We start from the raw sequence: 18,091 nt of genomic DNA on the forward strand, positions 1-18,091 counted from the left end.
CTCCTGAAAACAGCACGAGTCTCTCGCTTGAATGGTTTAAAGTCACTGAAATGCTCACAAAGGAATTGATAAGAGGAATCGAAATTTTTATTTTATAACAAGTTTCTCATGTTTTGTTGAGTATCATGCCTGAGCTCTTGTGCTGGTTCAGATGTTGAAGTGTGTGTGTGTGTGTGTGTGCGCAGGTCGATGGCGACTGGCGAGCGGAGCTGCTGTCGGCCGTTCAGCAGGTGTTTGTTCACGAGCGGGACGTGCTGAAGAGTGTGTTATACTCTCACCTGGAGCGACTGGACACCGCTGATGCTGTCGTTCATCTCCACCAGCTGGAGAGAGCGCTAGCTGAGCAGGTTAGCATACGCCAGCGCCACTCTGATCACATGATGCCTGTGTCTGGGACTGACATGCGCTGGGTTTCTCTGAGCGCCTCTGATTTATATACTGCATTCATCACTCACTCACTTACTCTTGTGTGTTACTGTATGTTGATAGAGCAAGAGTTGTTATAACTAAAACTAAAACCATTTAAAAAATGATTTAAAATATATTTGAAAAAAAAAATTTTGGTACGAGTAAAATCTGTATATATATTATGTAAGGAATAATTGACGACAGGCCGTTGAATTATTAGAAAAATAATGCACACCCGAGGTGGTAATGCGGTCACGACGCGAAGCGGAGTGGCCGTTATACCTCGGGTGTGCATTATTTTTCTAATAATTCAACGGCCTGAAGTCAATTATTCCGCTTATACTACAGTTACCACACCTCGAAACATTGTTCAGATTATGTATTTCAAGACGTTTGAAAAGTTTTTGTCATTAAAACGCTCTTGTATGTAGGACTTATTTCTTACGCATCTAATCCCATGCCTCCGTTGCTAATTCCAAAACGTGATTTTAGAGTTAGTAACGGAGGTTTGAGCCACTGATAGCAGACTAATGCTGGGGACACACGACTAGCTGACACATTCTCTGACTGTTTTCATCGCAGCAGATTTTAAACACCGACTTTGAACACAGACTGAACGCGCTGAACACGCGTTTGGGCATGATCAGTCATAAGTATCAAATTACATTCATAACCGGCCTTAAAGTGTGTCCCCGGCTTTATGCAGTTATTAATGCAGTTATTAGAGAGAGATGTTGCAATAATGAGACCGCATGTGCGTCATTATTATTTTTTATTTATTAATTCAATTCGTTTTAATTCGTTCATTCTTTTTTTTTTTTTTTCTATTATTGACAGATGACAGTAGACTAGCCAAATAAATGAAACACAAAGCCCTTTTAACAAGTAGGCCTATCAATAATTATTTATTTGTTAAATTATCTGCAATAAAAATCCGTGCTGCAGGACTATCCATTTATTTAGCCTATATTCAGTTTAATTTTCTATTGATTATATAGGACTATATACTTTATTTATTAAAATTAAACTGCATGTTTCCATTGATTGTGAAGCTAGACATTGAAAATTGCAGATCAAGCGCATGGGGCTAAATGTTTTTTCTTGTTATGAATTGTATCCTATTTTCCGTTATTACAGTTGACTACGCGAAGTGATATGGAACTGTAATGCGGTCAAGACCTGCCAGGAACTACTTTAGCCGTGCGTTTCCCTGAAAATAATGCACACCTTAGAACGTTCGTCAACCAATCAGATTCAAGCATTCAACGGCCCTGTAGTATAAATATATATAATATATATATACAGTACCAGTCAAAAGTTTGGAAACAATACTATTTTTAATGTTTTTGAAAGAAGTCTCTTATGCTCATCAAGCCTGCAGTTAAAAAAAAACAAAAACAAAAAAAACAGTAATATTATGAAATATTATTATAATTTAAAATAATGGTTCTCTTTTTTAATATACTTTAAAATGCAATTTATTTTTGTGATGCAAAGCTGAATTTTCAGCATCATTACTCCAGTCTTTGGTGTCTAATGATCCTTCAGAAATCATTCTAATATGCTGATTTATGATCAATGTTGGAAACAGTTGTGCTGCTTAATATTTTTTTATAACCTGAGATACTTTTTTCAGGATTATTTGATGAATAAAAAGTTAAAAAGAACTGTATTTATTTAGAATAGAAACTTTTGTAACAATATACACTACCGTTCAAAAGTTTGGGAACAATAACTTTTTTTTTTAAGAAATTAGTACTTTAATTCAACAAGGATGCGTTAAATTGATAAAAGGTGATGGTAACGATTTATATTGTTTGAAATGTTTTTATTTTGAATAAATGCTGTTTTTATGAATAAATGCTGTTAACGTTTTACTCATCAATGAATCCTGAAAAAAGTATTCCAAAAAAATATATTAAACAGCACAACTGTTTCCATCGTTGATAATAACTGAGCATCAAATCATCATATTAGAATGATTTCTGAAGGATCATAAGACACCAAAGACTGGAGTACTTGCTGATGAAAATTCAGCTTTGCATCACAAAAATAAATTACATTTTAAAATATATTAAAAAAGAGAACCATTATTTTAAATTGTAATAATATTTCATAATATTACTGGGTTTTTGTTTTTGTTTTAACTGCAGGCTTGATGAGCATAAGAGACTTCTTTCAAAAACATTAAAAATAGTAATGTTTCCAAACTTTTGACTGGTACTGTATATATATATATAAATATATTGTAACGCTGTGTATATATATTATATATATTGATGATATATTATAATATATATTATACGTAAATAATACATTTGATATTTATATTATAATTATATTTTATATTTATATATCGATCTATATAAACCATTTTATATATATATATATATATATATATATATATATATATATATATATATTATAATTATATTTTATATATATATTATATGTAATAAGTTATTTATATATATATATATATATATATATATAATTTATTACATATAATATATGTAAAATATAATTATAATATATATCTTAAAATAAATGAAAATAACAACACATTATTAAAAGCTAAGGAAATAAATACGTTTTAACTCCCTCTGAAATGACCCTGGAGGAGGAGATGTTTTAACCTGTTGTGTGTGTTGTGTGTTGTGCGCAGGACGCCCGGCACAGCGAGGGCATGCGTGTGTTGAGCTCGGCGGACAGAAGCAGCCTGCGCTCGGAGATCCATCAGCTCAGAGATCAGCTTCACACACTCACATCTGCACACACACAGCGCCACCCTGTGGACACTGCCGGTACGACACACACAGCTCGTGAGGCTCACTCTGACTCGCTTGTGCTGCTGATGGCTCAGTGATAAAGGCTGCTGGGAAGATTAGCTTCAGCTTCCACTTCATGAAGTGTTTTATCCTGTGTTGATCAGGAGCGGAGAGCGTGAGGGAGGCAGAAGCGGCGCTGGTCGGGGCATCGGTCGGGTCCGGCTCTGACAGACTGGGGGAAATCAAGACTGAACTGAGCCAGACTAAACTAGAGCTGGAGAGTGCTATAAAAGCACAACACAAACACCTGAAAGAGCTCGACACACTCAGGTAACACACACACACATGTATAATATTTTTATTTGTAGTTTGCAATATATATATATATATATAATATTATTTAAAAAATATACTTGTATAAATATATAAAATATACTTATATAAATATATTTATTATTATAAAATAACATAAAAATACAATTATTTAAATATTATATATATGTTAATTAGAATTATATAAATGAGTAAAGCATACAATTATAAATAATTTAGAATGTGTATTTATAATATTTTTATTTTCAATTTGCATTATATGTATCCACGTGTGTGTGTGTGTGTGTGTGTGACTGACCGACCTGTGTGCTCTGGCAGGGTGGAGGTCTCGCTGAAGGCCGCTGAGGTCGACACACTGAACGACACACTGGCACACGAGCAGAAGAGAGCGAGAGAACTGCAGTGGGCGTACGAGAAGGAGAAGTGCAAGTCTGACCGGAAGCAGGAGAGCGAGAGAGAGGAAGTGGAGGTAAACTATCCAGTGTTTCCCCTACCATTATATAAGGGGGGCGCCCCGCCCTCCTAACGGCTCCCCCCGCCCCCCTTGAAGGTCAAGTAAATTTTATTTGATTTTCTTTATAGCGCCAGATTACAATTTGTTATTTTATTTAAAAAAAACTAAATAGCCCTTAAGTAATATGTTATTTATCTTATTTCCACGACGGCATGTCTTTTCTTTTTTCATGTCTGTGTTTGCACATTTACAATTATCCCAATGAGTGAGCAAGCGCGCGCGCACTCACACACAAGCAAACACTTGCGTCACATACAGATGAGCACTAGCGGAGAGAGCGCGCGGCGGGAAATATGTCGCTGAACTGAAGATGGCAACACTCGCTCTACTGCGAGTAGCAGCTGGAGTAGCTCTCCTGTTTCACACATATTTCGTTTGCAGTGCGTATGCGGTGAGTATTTTTTTCCGTACCCATGTTTACAGAGCTTTCACACTGCACGCGGATGCAGTCCGTCGATGATCGATCCGTTCCAGTTGCGGTGCGTAAACAGCAGTGCAGCGATCGTTTCCGCACCGAGTCTACTTTTGCCGTTTATATACTGTCTATGATTTCTGCTGTGCTGCAAACGCTGAATTAAAGTGACAGCGCATGTTTCGTGGTCAAAATGAACACAGATTGACCTGAAAATGTAGTAATTTCACCATAAGTGCGATTAATTAAATAAAATGTAGTAATCTCACCATAAATTTATTTAATTAAGTACTACTTTTTTCACTTTAAGACCGGGGTAAAGCAAGGAAAACTACAATTTACCTCAACAAGGAGACATAATGAACGACACTCGTCTTATTCGTGGAGGTGGAAAAACAAGTTCTTTGTGACATGCAAGATTTATTGTATTAAAATTTAAATGCAAAAGATTTTAATATAAGTACATGGTTAAATATTTTACCATTTGCTTGAGCAACTTAATATATAATTATATAGAAGTAATGCATTGAATAATACATTGTTTAAATTGTGTTTAATCGTGAACGCGCGTTCACAGCAGTGCTGCGTCTGACAGGATTATTCTCTCCAATAAATGCATCATAGAAATAAAAACTTCTCACAAAAAAAAGCCCATTTAAAATTTGTTTGTCATATAAATGTATTAACTAACATTAACGAACAATGAATGAGCAATATATTTGTTTGTAAATCTTTTTTTAGCTGTTAGTTAAAAAATAAAACTATTTAAGCTCTGGTCCATTAATATGAACAAATACTTCTATAAATTTAACAAATGTTATTTGCAAAAGTCATTTTTTAAAAGATTTAAATATGTTTATTTTATTTTTTTAAAGAGATATCTTATGTTAATTTTTTTTTTTTTTTACATTTGTGTTTTATGTTAACTTTTACAAAGCATTACCCTCCCAGACAACCAGATAGATAGATAGATAGATAGATAGCTTGTGTCAGATAGATAGATAGCCCCCCCCCCAAACCCGTAAACCTAGGGGAAACACTGCTATCTGTCAATCACAGGGAGGGGGGCAATTCAACCGTCTCCATTAACTGTGTATTGTGTGAAGCTCCTCCTCCTCATTTATGACTTATATCAAAAAACAAAACAATGTCTAAAAGCTGCTGTGTGACAAAGCGTACAGCAAACATGCTAAACAACCCAGGAATAAGTGTTTATAAGCTGAAGACCCCAAAAAACAGCGTTTAAGGACACAAAAGTGAGCGTGGCTTTCAGATTATGACACGTGTTGATGTGCTCATCGATGGCTTGTGTTGATGTGTTGTTCGTCTCTGCAGGATCTTAAACTGGCTCTGGAAGATCAGCGAGGGCGTGTGGTGGAGCTGTCGATCGCCCTGGAGAGAGAGAGAGAGACCTCAGCTCAGCTCAGAGATCAGGAGCGGGAGGCCGGCGTCTCCTCAGAGCTGCAGGTGTGTGTACGCTGACACACGTAATGCTTGAGTATGGGCCGAGGCACCAGGATGGTTCCCGAGAACTAATGCTTCCCTCAGGAACGTTTTCCTGGTTGTGTTCGCACCGCCTGTAGGAACTCTGAAGTGACGCGAGACGCGCGTGTTGTTGAGACTTTTATTTTGACGGCGCTGAGAACGCCAGAGCCTGAACACACAGCGCTCGCATTCTCCGTGTTCATTCGTTTACGATCTAACACTCCTGTCTCATACGTTATGAGATAGAACTGTTACACACAGAAAGTAGAGTCATTAGCGTATGCGTGTGTGTGATGTCCAGTGTTGATGAGCAGAAATACATGATCATGTTTCTCTTTAGACCGACTCTGAAGGAGGAGTAAATTTAGTCCCTCCAAAGGAGTTCCTAGAACTGAAATCATTCCCAGTTCCTGCGGTGCGAACACGGCCAATCAACGGGAACTTCCGCCAGTAGTTCTAGGAACTATGAAAAGGTTCCTCCGGTGCGAAAGCCTCTATTGAGCTCTGTGTGTGTGTGTGTGTGTGTGTGTGTGTGTGTGTGTGTGTGTGTGTGTGTGTGTGTGTGTGTGTGTGTCGGTGTTAAATTCGTCATTATTTTCGTCAACGACATTTATTCACAGATGAAAACAAGACGATAACTAAATAAAAACCAGTTTTGAAGGACAAAAAACTATGACAAAAATCTAATGACATTTTTGTCAGCGAATAAAAACTAGACGAAAGAGTTCGGTAGGGATGATTTGGGCAGAGATCCAGTCAGAATGGAATTGAGCTCACTTTCGCGTCTGAGTGGACGGATACAGATTCAGATATAGATTTTATTTGCATTGAATTGTTTTAGACTAAAACAATTCAGATTACTAAAGCTAAATCAAAATTTGCTGTTAAAATTAACACTGGTGTGTGTGTGTGTGTGTGTGTGTGTGTGCGCAGGTTCAGTTAGACGCTCAGAGAGCTCGGGCCGCAGAGATCAGCAGTGCTCTAGAGAAAGAGAAGGAGCTCAACGCACAACTGCTCCGGCGGGTCCACACGAGCTCCGCGTCAAACGCACAGGATTCTGGGACACAGGCCGAGGCCTCCTGCAGCCAGGTAACCAAGACGCCAAACATGTTCCCTAAATAAACACAGCAAGTAGTAGGGGTGGAACAAAGAGGAATATTCAACTTATATTCAACAGATGTCCCCCACGGTTCGGCACGCGTGTGATTCACCGATTAACTGCTAAATTTAACCATCAAAAAGTGAAAGTTTATCATTTGGACGTGTTTTGTCTTGCCAATTTACACATTCAAACAACTTTAAACGCAGAAGAAGAGGCATTAATCGTGACATTATCAGAGAGAGAGAGAGAGAGGTGCGTTTTCAGACATATCAAGATATGAATAAAAATGATGTTATTTCAGCCAGCGCTCATACCTGTATTTACATCCTGTTTTCGGTTGAAGTCCATAGTAATCGATTGTCGAGTTCACGCGCGTGATCATAAGTAACTAAGCAACAGTAGAGAACTCGACAATCGACTACTGTGGACTTAGACCGAAAACAGGAAGTAAATACAGGTATGTGCGCTGGCTGAAATAACTTTTTTTTTTATTCATATCTTTCACATCTACTGCAGTCAGATTCACCGTGTTCACTCTGAAGGAATCACTCACATTGGCTGTGCACTTGTAATGACACATCAAGGATGTTAAGAGGCTAAAAGCAGGTTTAAAACTTGCCCCATTGAAGTCAACAGGGTGCAGATTTTAAAAAGAGGATAACACGGTGTAGGCAACACTGATTTTTGTCATTGTTCTCTGTACTGACAGCACTCCAAATTGACAAAAAAATGAGCTCAATGTTAAAATTGACCGGAGTTCTCCTTTAATAAAACAGGCTGTAGATCCTAATATGGTGTAATATCTCATTTGTATTCCCTACCACTAGATGGCAGACATGTAATACTTCGATTCAAGACCAAAATGACGTCATGTTCCTATTCAAAGTGTTGGAGGAAACAGCAGAGCAAGTGAGCGATCGTGTCATTGATGCGGAAGCAGTTCAGAGCGTCTGAGTAAATTGTGAGATTTGTGAGAGAAAATCGTCAAATGGCTAATAAAAACTTGTACCGTGAGGATGTGTTGCAAATGTTATTCGCCGATTCTGACTCTGAAGGGAAATATTTGCCTTTTGGAAATGACGATCGGCCGTCTAATGATCGCGCTTCTCCCGGTACATCTTTGCTGCGCAATGGTGCCGCTGCGCAAGGCGTGAGTGTTCACGAAGCACAAACAGATCATTTTGACCAGAGCCATAGAGAGAAAGAGTTGCGACACTCTTTGATGTCGCCGCTATGGCTGTCGTGGTTCATGTAAGCCCCAATAGTTCCAAAACACACGCTGGCTGTCATGTTCTTCTATGGGACAGACAGCAGCGATTGCATTATTGAACGGTAAATATAAAATAAAAAACACACCCAAGTACTTTTTCAGCTGTTATTACATTATTGCATTTTGTTGATGTCAGTTTTGCATTTGGAGATAAGTTTTAGGCTATATTTTTGGAGGGAAAAGCTTAGTGTTCATGTTCGCATGGGTAGTAGCACTGGCTTTAGCAGCTCTAACTGAACTTTTCCATATCATTCATCTGATGATGGACGTCTCATGATATTTATTTTAGCACAACTGGGCTGTATTAGGCTATTGATTCCCGTGATTTTGCTTATAAATTTTGATTCAGCCATTAGCCTACCTTCGTGATCACGCAAAGAGGTCTGCCGTGGCGGTCCGTTCAGAGTTCGCTTAGAAGCTAGCTCACTTCTTCTGATGAAAGTGGCCACCCCCAGGACCACAACGTGAAACATTATCATGTTAAGAGAATATTATTTTAAGATTAAGCCATACACATTATCAAAACTATAACAGATTAAAAACGAATTTAAGCATGGCTGATACAAATGAAGGTTTTCAAATAAAATATGTTTTATTAAACAATGACAGACAACAAAAATGTGTGCTTGTGTGAGTGTGTGTGAACAAGAAAAACAAAAACCAGGGGCAGGTGATCCATGAAACAGACAGGACTGGTGATCCCATAACAATCCTAGAGGTCCAGCATTGTTCTCACAAGCCGCTTCACTCAAGACAATAAAACATAATGAAAAGTTAGTGTATCCCAAAAAATTTAATTAAATAAAAGTTGCTATAAAGGTGGCAGCGATTCATTACCGAACTCTTACTGTCACAGCTGACGAAGTCGCGCTAGCTAACTAGCTAACAGGCAGTGCTTGAAAATTGGTTGAAACAACCAAGATAAAATATAAATAATTACGCTGTGCATGTACAAATGAAGACCAGTATAAGCATCGCAAAGGGCCTCTGAAACAATATAGACAGTTGACAATTCAAAAGAGGTCGATATTTCAGCAACTTAACTCTGGAACAACTCGACGCGCAGCAATGTAAGTGAATGGTGTCCAACGCCCAAATCCGATCTTCAAATCCCGGAAGTAGGCGGTTAAAAGCGCCACCATTTTTACAACGGAGGTCTATGGGAGTGTCGCAACTCTTTCTCTCTATGGCTCTGATTTTGACCATTTGCCCAATGGGGATGGGGGTGGCAGGGGTGGACGTGGTCTTAGTGTACATAGGAGAGCTGTTGCTAGAGGTAAAGGCAGCAGGGGTAGAAGATAAAAATAAAACATGCAAATAAGTTCAAACATCAGTTCAATATCTACTATTTCCTGAATATTATGAAATTCAAGAGGGCTGCCCCCTGATGATGTCATAATATGCAAATAAGATGAGTATATTTACAGTGTAAATATACCCCTAATGAGTATATTTAAACTTTCAGTCATCCCCAACATTTTTCTAATTTACAGTAGATCTCTATCTTTAAGCGCTTTCAAGCCACAAGCTTTTGAAATTTTGATGTCAAAATCCAGCATTTTTTCAAAAAAACCTTGGCGCCTAAAGGGTTAATGTTAATAAAACAACAAAATACAGCTTTAACAAAGATGAAACTATATTTAATGTCTACATTGAACAAAGTAGTGGTCGGCCGATATATCGCCAAGGCCGATATATCGGCCGATATTTGGCATTTTTTAAATATCGGCATCGGCCGATAAGTTTTTCTGATTGGCCGATGTGTTGGAAGCGGGACTTTTATTTTGACGGGCGGCGCTGAGAACACCAGCGCCAGAAGAGAACGGCAAAGGCAGCTCCTCAGATCAAACAGAGCTCACTCACATTCTCTGTCTTCATTAATTTACGATCTCTGTCAGTCATATCTAATACTTTGTTAGACAGAACTGGTAAACAAAGTAAGTAAATGGTAACTTATGCAAAGTAAGTAAAGTAAAGCGTTTGCTTTTATATTATTTGTAACAGAAAAGGCAAACAGGCTAAAATACTTTCTCATTTGCCGTCAACATTCAGCAAATGCGCATCTACGTCATTTAAACATATCTCTGAATATCTAATAAACATTTAATTTCACAAACCTTGCAGATTTAATTGAATCCAGCTGTGATATCTTGTGAAGTGTGCATTACTGTCTGCGAGTGACGGTCGGTCCGTGCGAAGTGAGTGAATGCAAACAGAAGATCAGCTTCACAAGAGACGCGATTGAAAAACTTTAAATCCTTCATTTTAAAATATGCTGATATATAACGTTATCCAGTTGCCAACTGTGTCATATTCATATCTGTGATATCCAGTTGCCAACTGTGTCATATTCATATCGTTTTCACTGTGCTGTATGTAAAATTAGCGTTACCTTGTCTTTATTTGAAAAAATATGATTACCAGCACGAAATTACCAGAATACTGAGTGCCCTGTTACAGTATTTACATTCTTTTTATTCACATATTCATATTTTTCTAAACAATTACTTTGTGAAAAATACTGTAATAGGATTGCAAATTTAAGAAGTTGCCATCTAAAGTATAAAAGCATGTTTAATTAAAAAAATTGTTTTATAATTTATTAAATATTGATTAAAATAAATATATATAAAAATATCGGCTTTATATCGGCCATCGGCCACCCTGCTCTCCAAGATATCGGCATCGGCATCGGCCATCAAAAAAACAATATCGGTCGACCACTAGAACAAAGTGTTATTTTACATTTAGGCTTATTTATTCATTTCTGTACCTGAATACTACTGTTATACTACTGTTAGACTTTGTTACTTTGTTATTTAGTATTCATCTCTGCTTGTAATTTGTGTATTTGTTTTATTTGTATTTGAGCTTCATCAATTAGGCTAGTAGCTTTTGATGTGGTAGCGAAGAACTTCAAGTGAGCTTTAAGTAATAAATGAAAAGCAACATTACATTCCCCCCGCCCATTTGTTTCAGCAACTCATGTTTCAGTTTTGTTGTAAAAAAAGTTATTAATTTAGTTAATTTATATATATATATCTCGCCGCTCTGGAGAAAACCGCGATGTCATGGTCCAGCTCAGTTCAGTTCTCATATAATGAACTGAAGTGTCAATGCAGGAGATCAATATTATTGTTGAATATACAGTTTTTAACCGTGAATTTTGTGATGCGTTCATGCACTAGCAAGTAGTGAATGTGAGGTGTTGCTGTGCGCAGGTGGAGCCGGTGGAGTCGGTGGAGGCTCTCCTGCAGGCGCAGCTGGTGGAGAAGCAGGCGCAGGTGGTGCAGATGATGGAGGAGCTGGAGAAGCACAAGCTGGACGCGGTGCAGTGCAAACGACAGTGGGACGAGGAGAGGTCTTCACTTCAGCAGGACCAGAATGCACTGGGGCGACGGGTGGAGGAGCTGCGGGCGGAGCTGAACGCTGAGAGAGACACCGTCAGGGGACTCGAGGGAGAGAGACACCGACTGCAGGAGAGAGAGAGAGAGCTGGAGGGAGAGATACTCCGACTGCAGGAGAGAGTGAGAGAGCTGGAGGAGAAGCTGAGAGACGCTCGGCCTGCGGATCGAACCCGGGACTGGGTGTTGCAGCAGGAGACGGCAGACGCTACGACACACACTGGTCAGAACCCCGAGCCCAAACACACGGACCCCATCCTCAGCCGACTGCAGCTCATCGCCGCCAGGATCAACAGCCTGACCAGCGAAACCCCGGGCAGGTACGACACCACGCATCAACTATCTGCTGCTCAGAGTTAGGGTTAGTGAGGTCACAAAGTATTGACACTTTACAAAGTGATCAGACACCCTAGAAACGCCTTAGCAACTCAAAAAATTGACTACCACTCCAAACAACCTAGAAAACGCCTTAGCAACTCAATAACATTTTATTACAACCAGTCAGAACACCCTAGCAACACCTTAGCAACTAAAAAATGTACTACCACTCCAAACACCCTAGAAACGCCTTAACAACTCAATACAATTTTATTACAACCACTCTAAACACCCTAGCAACACCTTAGCAACTCAATAATTTATTACAATTATTCAGAGCACCCTAGCAACGCCTTAACAACTAAAAAATGTACTACCACTCCAAACACCCTAGGAACGCCTTAACAGCTCAATAAATACAAACACCTTAGCAACACCATAGCAACTCGACAAAAATGTACTACAACGACTTCAAACACGCTAGCAACGCCTTAGCAACTCAACAATTTACTACAACCACTCAGAACATTCTAACAACAGCAAGGCAACACCTTAGCAACAGCATAGTAATGCACTAACAACTACTCTGAACATCCTAGCAACTGTGTGTGTGTGTGTGTGTGTGTGTGTGTGTCCAGGTTATCCGGAGAAGGGCCCGACCGTGAAAGTCTAGCGTGGCTTCATAGAAATGTACAGGATGTGATGTCACTGTTACAGCATATCCCATCAGCCCCTTCTGCTCTCCCGGAGGTGAGCGAGCACATTTACACTCACTAGGGTAATAGGCAGCTTATGTGGCTTTTGTAAATACATAAATAAATATTCATATTTGTGTTCTGGAAGCCAGCCAATCAGATTGGAGATGTTGTGCAATATATATCAGATGCTCTGTGATTGGTCCATTGGACTGGAGGCATTATTAATTCCCCTGTGTGTGTGTGTGTGTGTGTGTGTGTGTGTGTGTGTGTGTGTGTAGAGCGCCGGCTGGCTGGCTGGAGGATCCTCTAGTCTGCTGAACGAGCGTTTACTCCGCCAGAACGCAGAGCTCACGGGATTCGTCAGTCGACTGACAGAGGAGAAGAACGACTTACGAAACCAGTTACTGAACCTCGAGGAGGAGCTGCGGAGAAGCAGACAGAAGAAGGCCGTCGCGGAGAGCGTGAGTCAATCCATCAATCAGTCAATCAATCAATCAATCAATCAATCAATCAATCTTCACCTCAGCTTCAGTCACTGTAGTTATAAGGAATGGCTGCTATTGACAGTTATAATACTTGTTCTTTCTCTCTGTCTTCCTTTTTCTTTTCTTGATTTTTTTTTATTTTTTCTGTCTGTATTTATCTTTCTTTCCTTCTTTCTTTTGTCTATTTTTTCTTTTTGTCATTTTTTCTTGATTTTTTTGTTTTGCTTTTTGTATTTTATTTCTTTTTTCTGTTTGTATTTTTCTTTTCTTTTTTGGTCTATTTTTTCTGTCATTTTTCTTTTTTTCTGTATGTTTTTTCTTTAGTTTTTTCTGTAATCTTTCTTTCTTTTGTCTATTTTCTTGTCAATTTTTCTTTCTTTTTTTCTGTCTGCATTTCTTCTATCATTTTTTTCTCTTTATTTTTTCTGTTACATTTTTCTTTTTTTTGTCTATTTAAAAAAAAAAGTAGTTTTTTTTTCTTTTTTCTTTCCATCTTTCTGCAAGTGAATTGTACAAGAACAGCACAGCTGAAGTGATCTGAGTAGTGACTGTTGTCTTCAGTACAGCAGGATTAGTCTGGTGTCTGATGAAGTGTGCCTGCTGCTTCTGTTGTCTTCTGTTCACCGCTGTGAAGCTGCTCTGAAACGCAGCGCTGTGGACATGAAGCTGACGGTCTGTCCTCTCGCAGGGTTCGAGCCGTCAGGAGCTGGTGCTGTTCTCGAGTGAGCGCGAGTCCTGGGCTCAGGAGAGGAGGCGTCTGGAGAAGTCCCTCGCTCAGGCCGAGGCAGAGCTGAGCCGTCTGAGAGCAGAGAGCCGCTCCGACACACTGCGGGATCTGACCGGAGCCGACCCCGACAGCACGGCCCTCAAGGTGCACCTTCTCATATAAACATGTCTGTCTGACCGCATCATACGCAGGGTTCGCACACGGAGCTCGAAGTGCTTGAATTCGACTTTTTGAAATTTAAGTCCTGGAAAACCCTTGAAAACAGCCATTTTTATGAAGAAGTGCTTGAATTATTGAAAGACAATATATGGGAAATGTTTTTTCATTTTTTTATCAATCTTTTCACACAGAATTAACCCTGCAGCTCGTCTGATATAGATAGAGGCGTTTCGCATGGCTATGAGTGTATGATACTAAGTATATGATACAGCTTCTTCAAGTCAATCATATATTCATGGGAGAATAAATCAGTTTGAATGAGGAAAGCGATATCTTTGTCATAACATCCTTTCAATGGCTAAAGTTTCCGCAGTCACTGCACTTTATTTGTGCCATTTTCTTATTAGTTTATTTTATTTATCTATTTACCTTTTCAGAATTTAAAAGATAATAAAGAAAGATATTGTTTGATGAGTGAGATCTCTGAAGCCGTGCTTGTAAAGTCCTTGACCGTACGTGTGCGCCCCCAGAAAGCTGAGCTCAGGTGTTCCCGTGTGTCTCCACAGAGGATGTATGGGAAATACCTGCGTGCCGAGAGCTTCCGGAAGGCTCTGGTGTACCAGAAGAAGTATCTCCTGCTGCTGCTGGGAGGGTTTCAGGAGTGTGAGGACGCCACGCTGGCTCTGATCGCACGCATGGGTGGCCAGCCCACACACACACACACCAGCCTGGAGTCCATCAGTCGTCAGCGCAGGGGCTTCACACGCTTCAGATCGGCTGTGCGCGTCTCCATCGCCCTCTCACGGTACACACACACACACACTTGTGCTCTGTATTGAGATTTATTTGTGCCTAATTGGGATAGACAGGAGAGAGACGGGGGGGCATTAAACACTTGAAGTTCTCCTGAGGTTAATATTTCAGTCATTTATCAACAGTTCACTGATGAGGGTTAATGGTCACATGACATGAAGGTCAACAAATGAAATATTTCTCCTTTTTGGATTAAATGTTTATTTTGATATTATTTGTTTTTTAATTTGACTTTTTTAGGATAATTTCAATTTTAATATTTTAATTGATTTTTAATTGTTTTTATTTTTGAATTATTTATTTTAATTTTACATTTTTATGATTTAAATATTTTTTGGCAATTAATAAGTAATTTACAACATTTTACATTTGTATGATTTAATTATTTTTGTTAGAGTTTTATTTTGATTGGTTGCTTATATGTTTTAATTATTTATTTTATTTTAATTAATTGGTTTTATTTTAATTTGACATTTTTATGATTTCATAATTTTTTTAGTAAGTGTTTTATTTTGATTTATTTTATTGATTTTTTATTTTTATTTTTTTATTTCTTTTCTATAATTGTATTATTTTTTGTAAGTGTTTATTTATTTATTTTAATTTAACTATTTATTTAAATTTTTACATTATGATTTTATTTGTAAGTGTTTTATTTTGATTTGGTTGTTTTTATTTTACAATTATTATTTTTTATTTAATATTTTTATGATTTAATTATTTTTTGTGTGTTTTTTGGTTCTATTTTATCATTTTAATTGTATAAATTTTAATATAATTTATAATTTGGTTTTATTTTAAAATTATTTATTTCAATTTTAGAATTTTCTGATTTTATTAATTATTAACTTTTCCTCAACTTACAAACCCTGTTTAAGGAAAGCCAGTATTAGTGTAACTGACAGTGAGAGTTTCAGGTTTGATCTGTAAATGTCACATGACCCATCGGGTGGTGTTGATGTAACAGTGATGTGTTCTGCTGTGGGTAAACTGGTGTGTGTAGTGCAGTGGGTAAACTGGTGTGTGTAGTGCTGTGGGTAAACTGGTGTGTGTAGTGCAGTGGGTAAACTGGTGTGTGTAGTGCTGTGGGTAAACTGGTGTGTGTAGTGCAGTGGGTAAACTGGTGTGTGTAGTGCTGTGGGTAAACTGGTGTGTGTAGTGCAGTGGGTAAACTGGTGTGTGTAGTGCTGTGGGTAAACTGGTGTGTGTGTTCTGCAGGATGAGGTTTCTGGTGAAGAGATGGCAGAGAGCCGGAGGAACCGTGAGCGCTGCGATCGTGAGCAGAAACGGCCTCAGCCAGATCACAGGTAACTGTATCCTGGGGTGCATTTTGCTTCGTGTGTGTGTGTGTGTATTAGTGTGATCATTGATTACAATGATCAACACACGGGAGCGTTTGAAAGTGTTTTGAAAGTCTATCAGCGGCCCGGTCCTGTTTTCAAACGCTCGCGTGTGTGTGTGTGTGTGTGTGTGTGTGTGTGTGTGAGCGCTCGCTGAAGAGCCTCATTGATGTGTATTTACTAGGGCTGTCAATCGATTAAATTTCTTAATCGATTAATCGCATGATTGTCGTGAGTTAACTCGTGATTAATCGCATTTAATCGCACATTTTTTTATTTGTTCTAAATATACCTTAAATTAATACTTTTCAAGTTTGTAATACTCTAATCAACATGGGCATGGATAAATATAGATGCTTTATGCAAATGTATGTTTATTATTGAAACCATAGTCAATAGAGCATGAAGACGAGACATGTTTCAAAGGTCATAGATGTTTTTTCAAAGAACTTGTTCATGTCTATTAGACACATGTAGAAAGAACAAAGAAATACCATGTTCCCATTACTTCTCTTTCTTTGCACTGAGCAATTTACTAACAATTTTTTTTTTAGATTTTTGCCTGACAGGGCAGTCAAATGTTCATTTAGCATTTATTATTACATTGTAGTTTGTCTCTCTCTGTGCCCATTTTGATGAAGCTAAATTCTCAATAAAACTGTTTTCATTGGTATATTTTACTGTTTCTGTTGTCAAACAACGGAATGAATTTGAAATGGTGACTGAAACGCGACCCAATAAACATAACCAGTTCTCCCTTCCAAGACGTTAATCTGCACAAAAATTCTGATAATCGAGCCGTCGTCTGGTGAAATCAAATACACATAAGCTAAAGACAATATCCGTGTATATTTGTAAAATTAGAGAAGCAACATAATATCTGTTTAACTGAATTAAAGCGCTGCTCCTCCGCGTGAGACGCAGAGAGAGAGAGAGAGAGAGAGAGAGAGAGAGAGAGAGAGAGAGAGGCGCGCGCGCGTGCTGAGAGAGCAGTACCAGCGGTACCGGTAGATTCTCAGAAACTAAATAAGGTTTGGGCGCTTTGTTGAAGGAAAAAAAATCGCTAAAGGGGTCTGCAATGTCGCTAAGTTGCCAACACTGTGTATCTCCATTTCTCCAACTAGGGGTTGGGCCACCTGTCAAACAGAAAATATGCGCTGCGTTAATCGCCCGTTAAAAAAATGAGTGCCGTTAATATGATTTTGCGTTAACGCGTTATTAACGCGCTAACTTTGACAGCCCTAGTATTTACTACATGTTTTTGAAATGTTGATCATTGTAGCCAATCACAGACATACCCGATGAGCTTGTGAACTCAGCGGCCAATCAGAGGTGTTTATGATTCCGCTCAACAGCGCTCAAAGCTCATTTTTAAGATTTCAGTATCGACTTGGTACCGAAGTCGGTACTTTTGACAACACTAGTATGTATATATTATGTTTTGTACTGAAAGCCTCTGCTCTCGCTGAAGCTCACTGAAGTGTGTGTGTCTGCAGGTGCTGATGTGAGGAACGAGTCTTCATTCCTGCACCCCGGGAGTGTGGAGGTGTTCAGAGAGCGGCGGGGGACGAGCCGGGGCCGGACGGGACGAGACTCGCCTCGATCCACAGCATCCGTCCTGCACAGGTACCACTACACCTGCTCCTGACACACACTGACAGCCCAGAACACACACACAGATCTCGTCACTGTAAAGCCCACACAGGGTTATTAGTCACTTTAAGAGTCTTTTGTAACATTAAACAGTTTATTGTATTTTTAATGAGATAAACACAGCCTTGGTGAGCAGAAGAGACTTTCTGCTCAAGATCTCGTGTGACCAAAGCAAGAGTCCAGCACTCTGTCTCCAGCACAT

At 38.8% G+C, this 18,091-nt stretch overlaps 1 protein-coding gene across 8 annotated transcripts in view; it reads left to right on the plus strand.

Annotated features, from left to right (window-relative positions):
• The window catches only part of akap9 (A kinase (PRKA) anchor protein 9), a 136,542-nt gene that overhangs the window by 109,557 nt on the left and 8,894 nt on the right, over positions 1-18,091 (plus strand). For all 8 annotated transcript variants that reach the window (XM_084131587.1, XM_084131592.1, XM_084131589.1 and 5 more), the window contains 13 exons: positions 186-347; positions 3,074-3,212; positions 3,341-3,506; positions 3,828-3,978; positions 5,771-5,902; positions 6,854-7,009; positions 11,514-12,016; positions 12,653-12,764; positions 12,991-13,173; positions 13,886-14,068; positions 14,650-14,888; positions 16,115-16,203; positions 17,733-17,862. In XM_084131587.1, the coding sequence (XP_083987713.1) occupies positions 186-347; positions 3,074-3,212; positions 3,341-3,506; positions 3,828-3,978; positions 5,771-5,902; positions 6,854-7,009; positions 11,514-12,016; positions 12,653-12,764; positions 12,991-13,173; positions 13,886-14,068; positions 14,650-14,888; positions 16,115-16,203; positions 17,733-17,862 (2,345 nt within the window). The remainder of the gene's footprint in view (positions 1-185; positions 348-3,073; positions 3,213-3,340; positions 3,507-3,827; positions 3,979-5,770; positions 5,903-6,853; positions 7,010-11,513; positions 12,017-12,652; positions 12,765-12,990; positions 13,174-13,885; positions 14,069-14,649; positions 14,889-16,114; positions 16,204-17,732; positions 17,863-18,091) is intronic.

The sequence above is a fragment of the Abramis brama genome (genome assembly GCF_963993115.1).
Source record: "Abramis brama genome assembly, chromosome: 12".
In the NCBI taxonomy this organism is placed as follows: Eukaryota; Metazoa; Chordata; class Actinopteri; order Cypriniformes; family Leuciscidae; genus Abramis; species Abramis brama.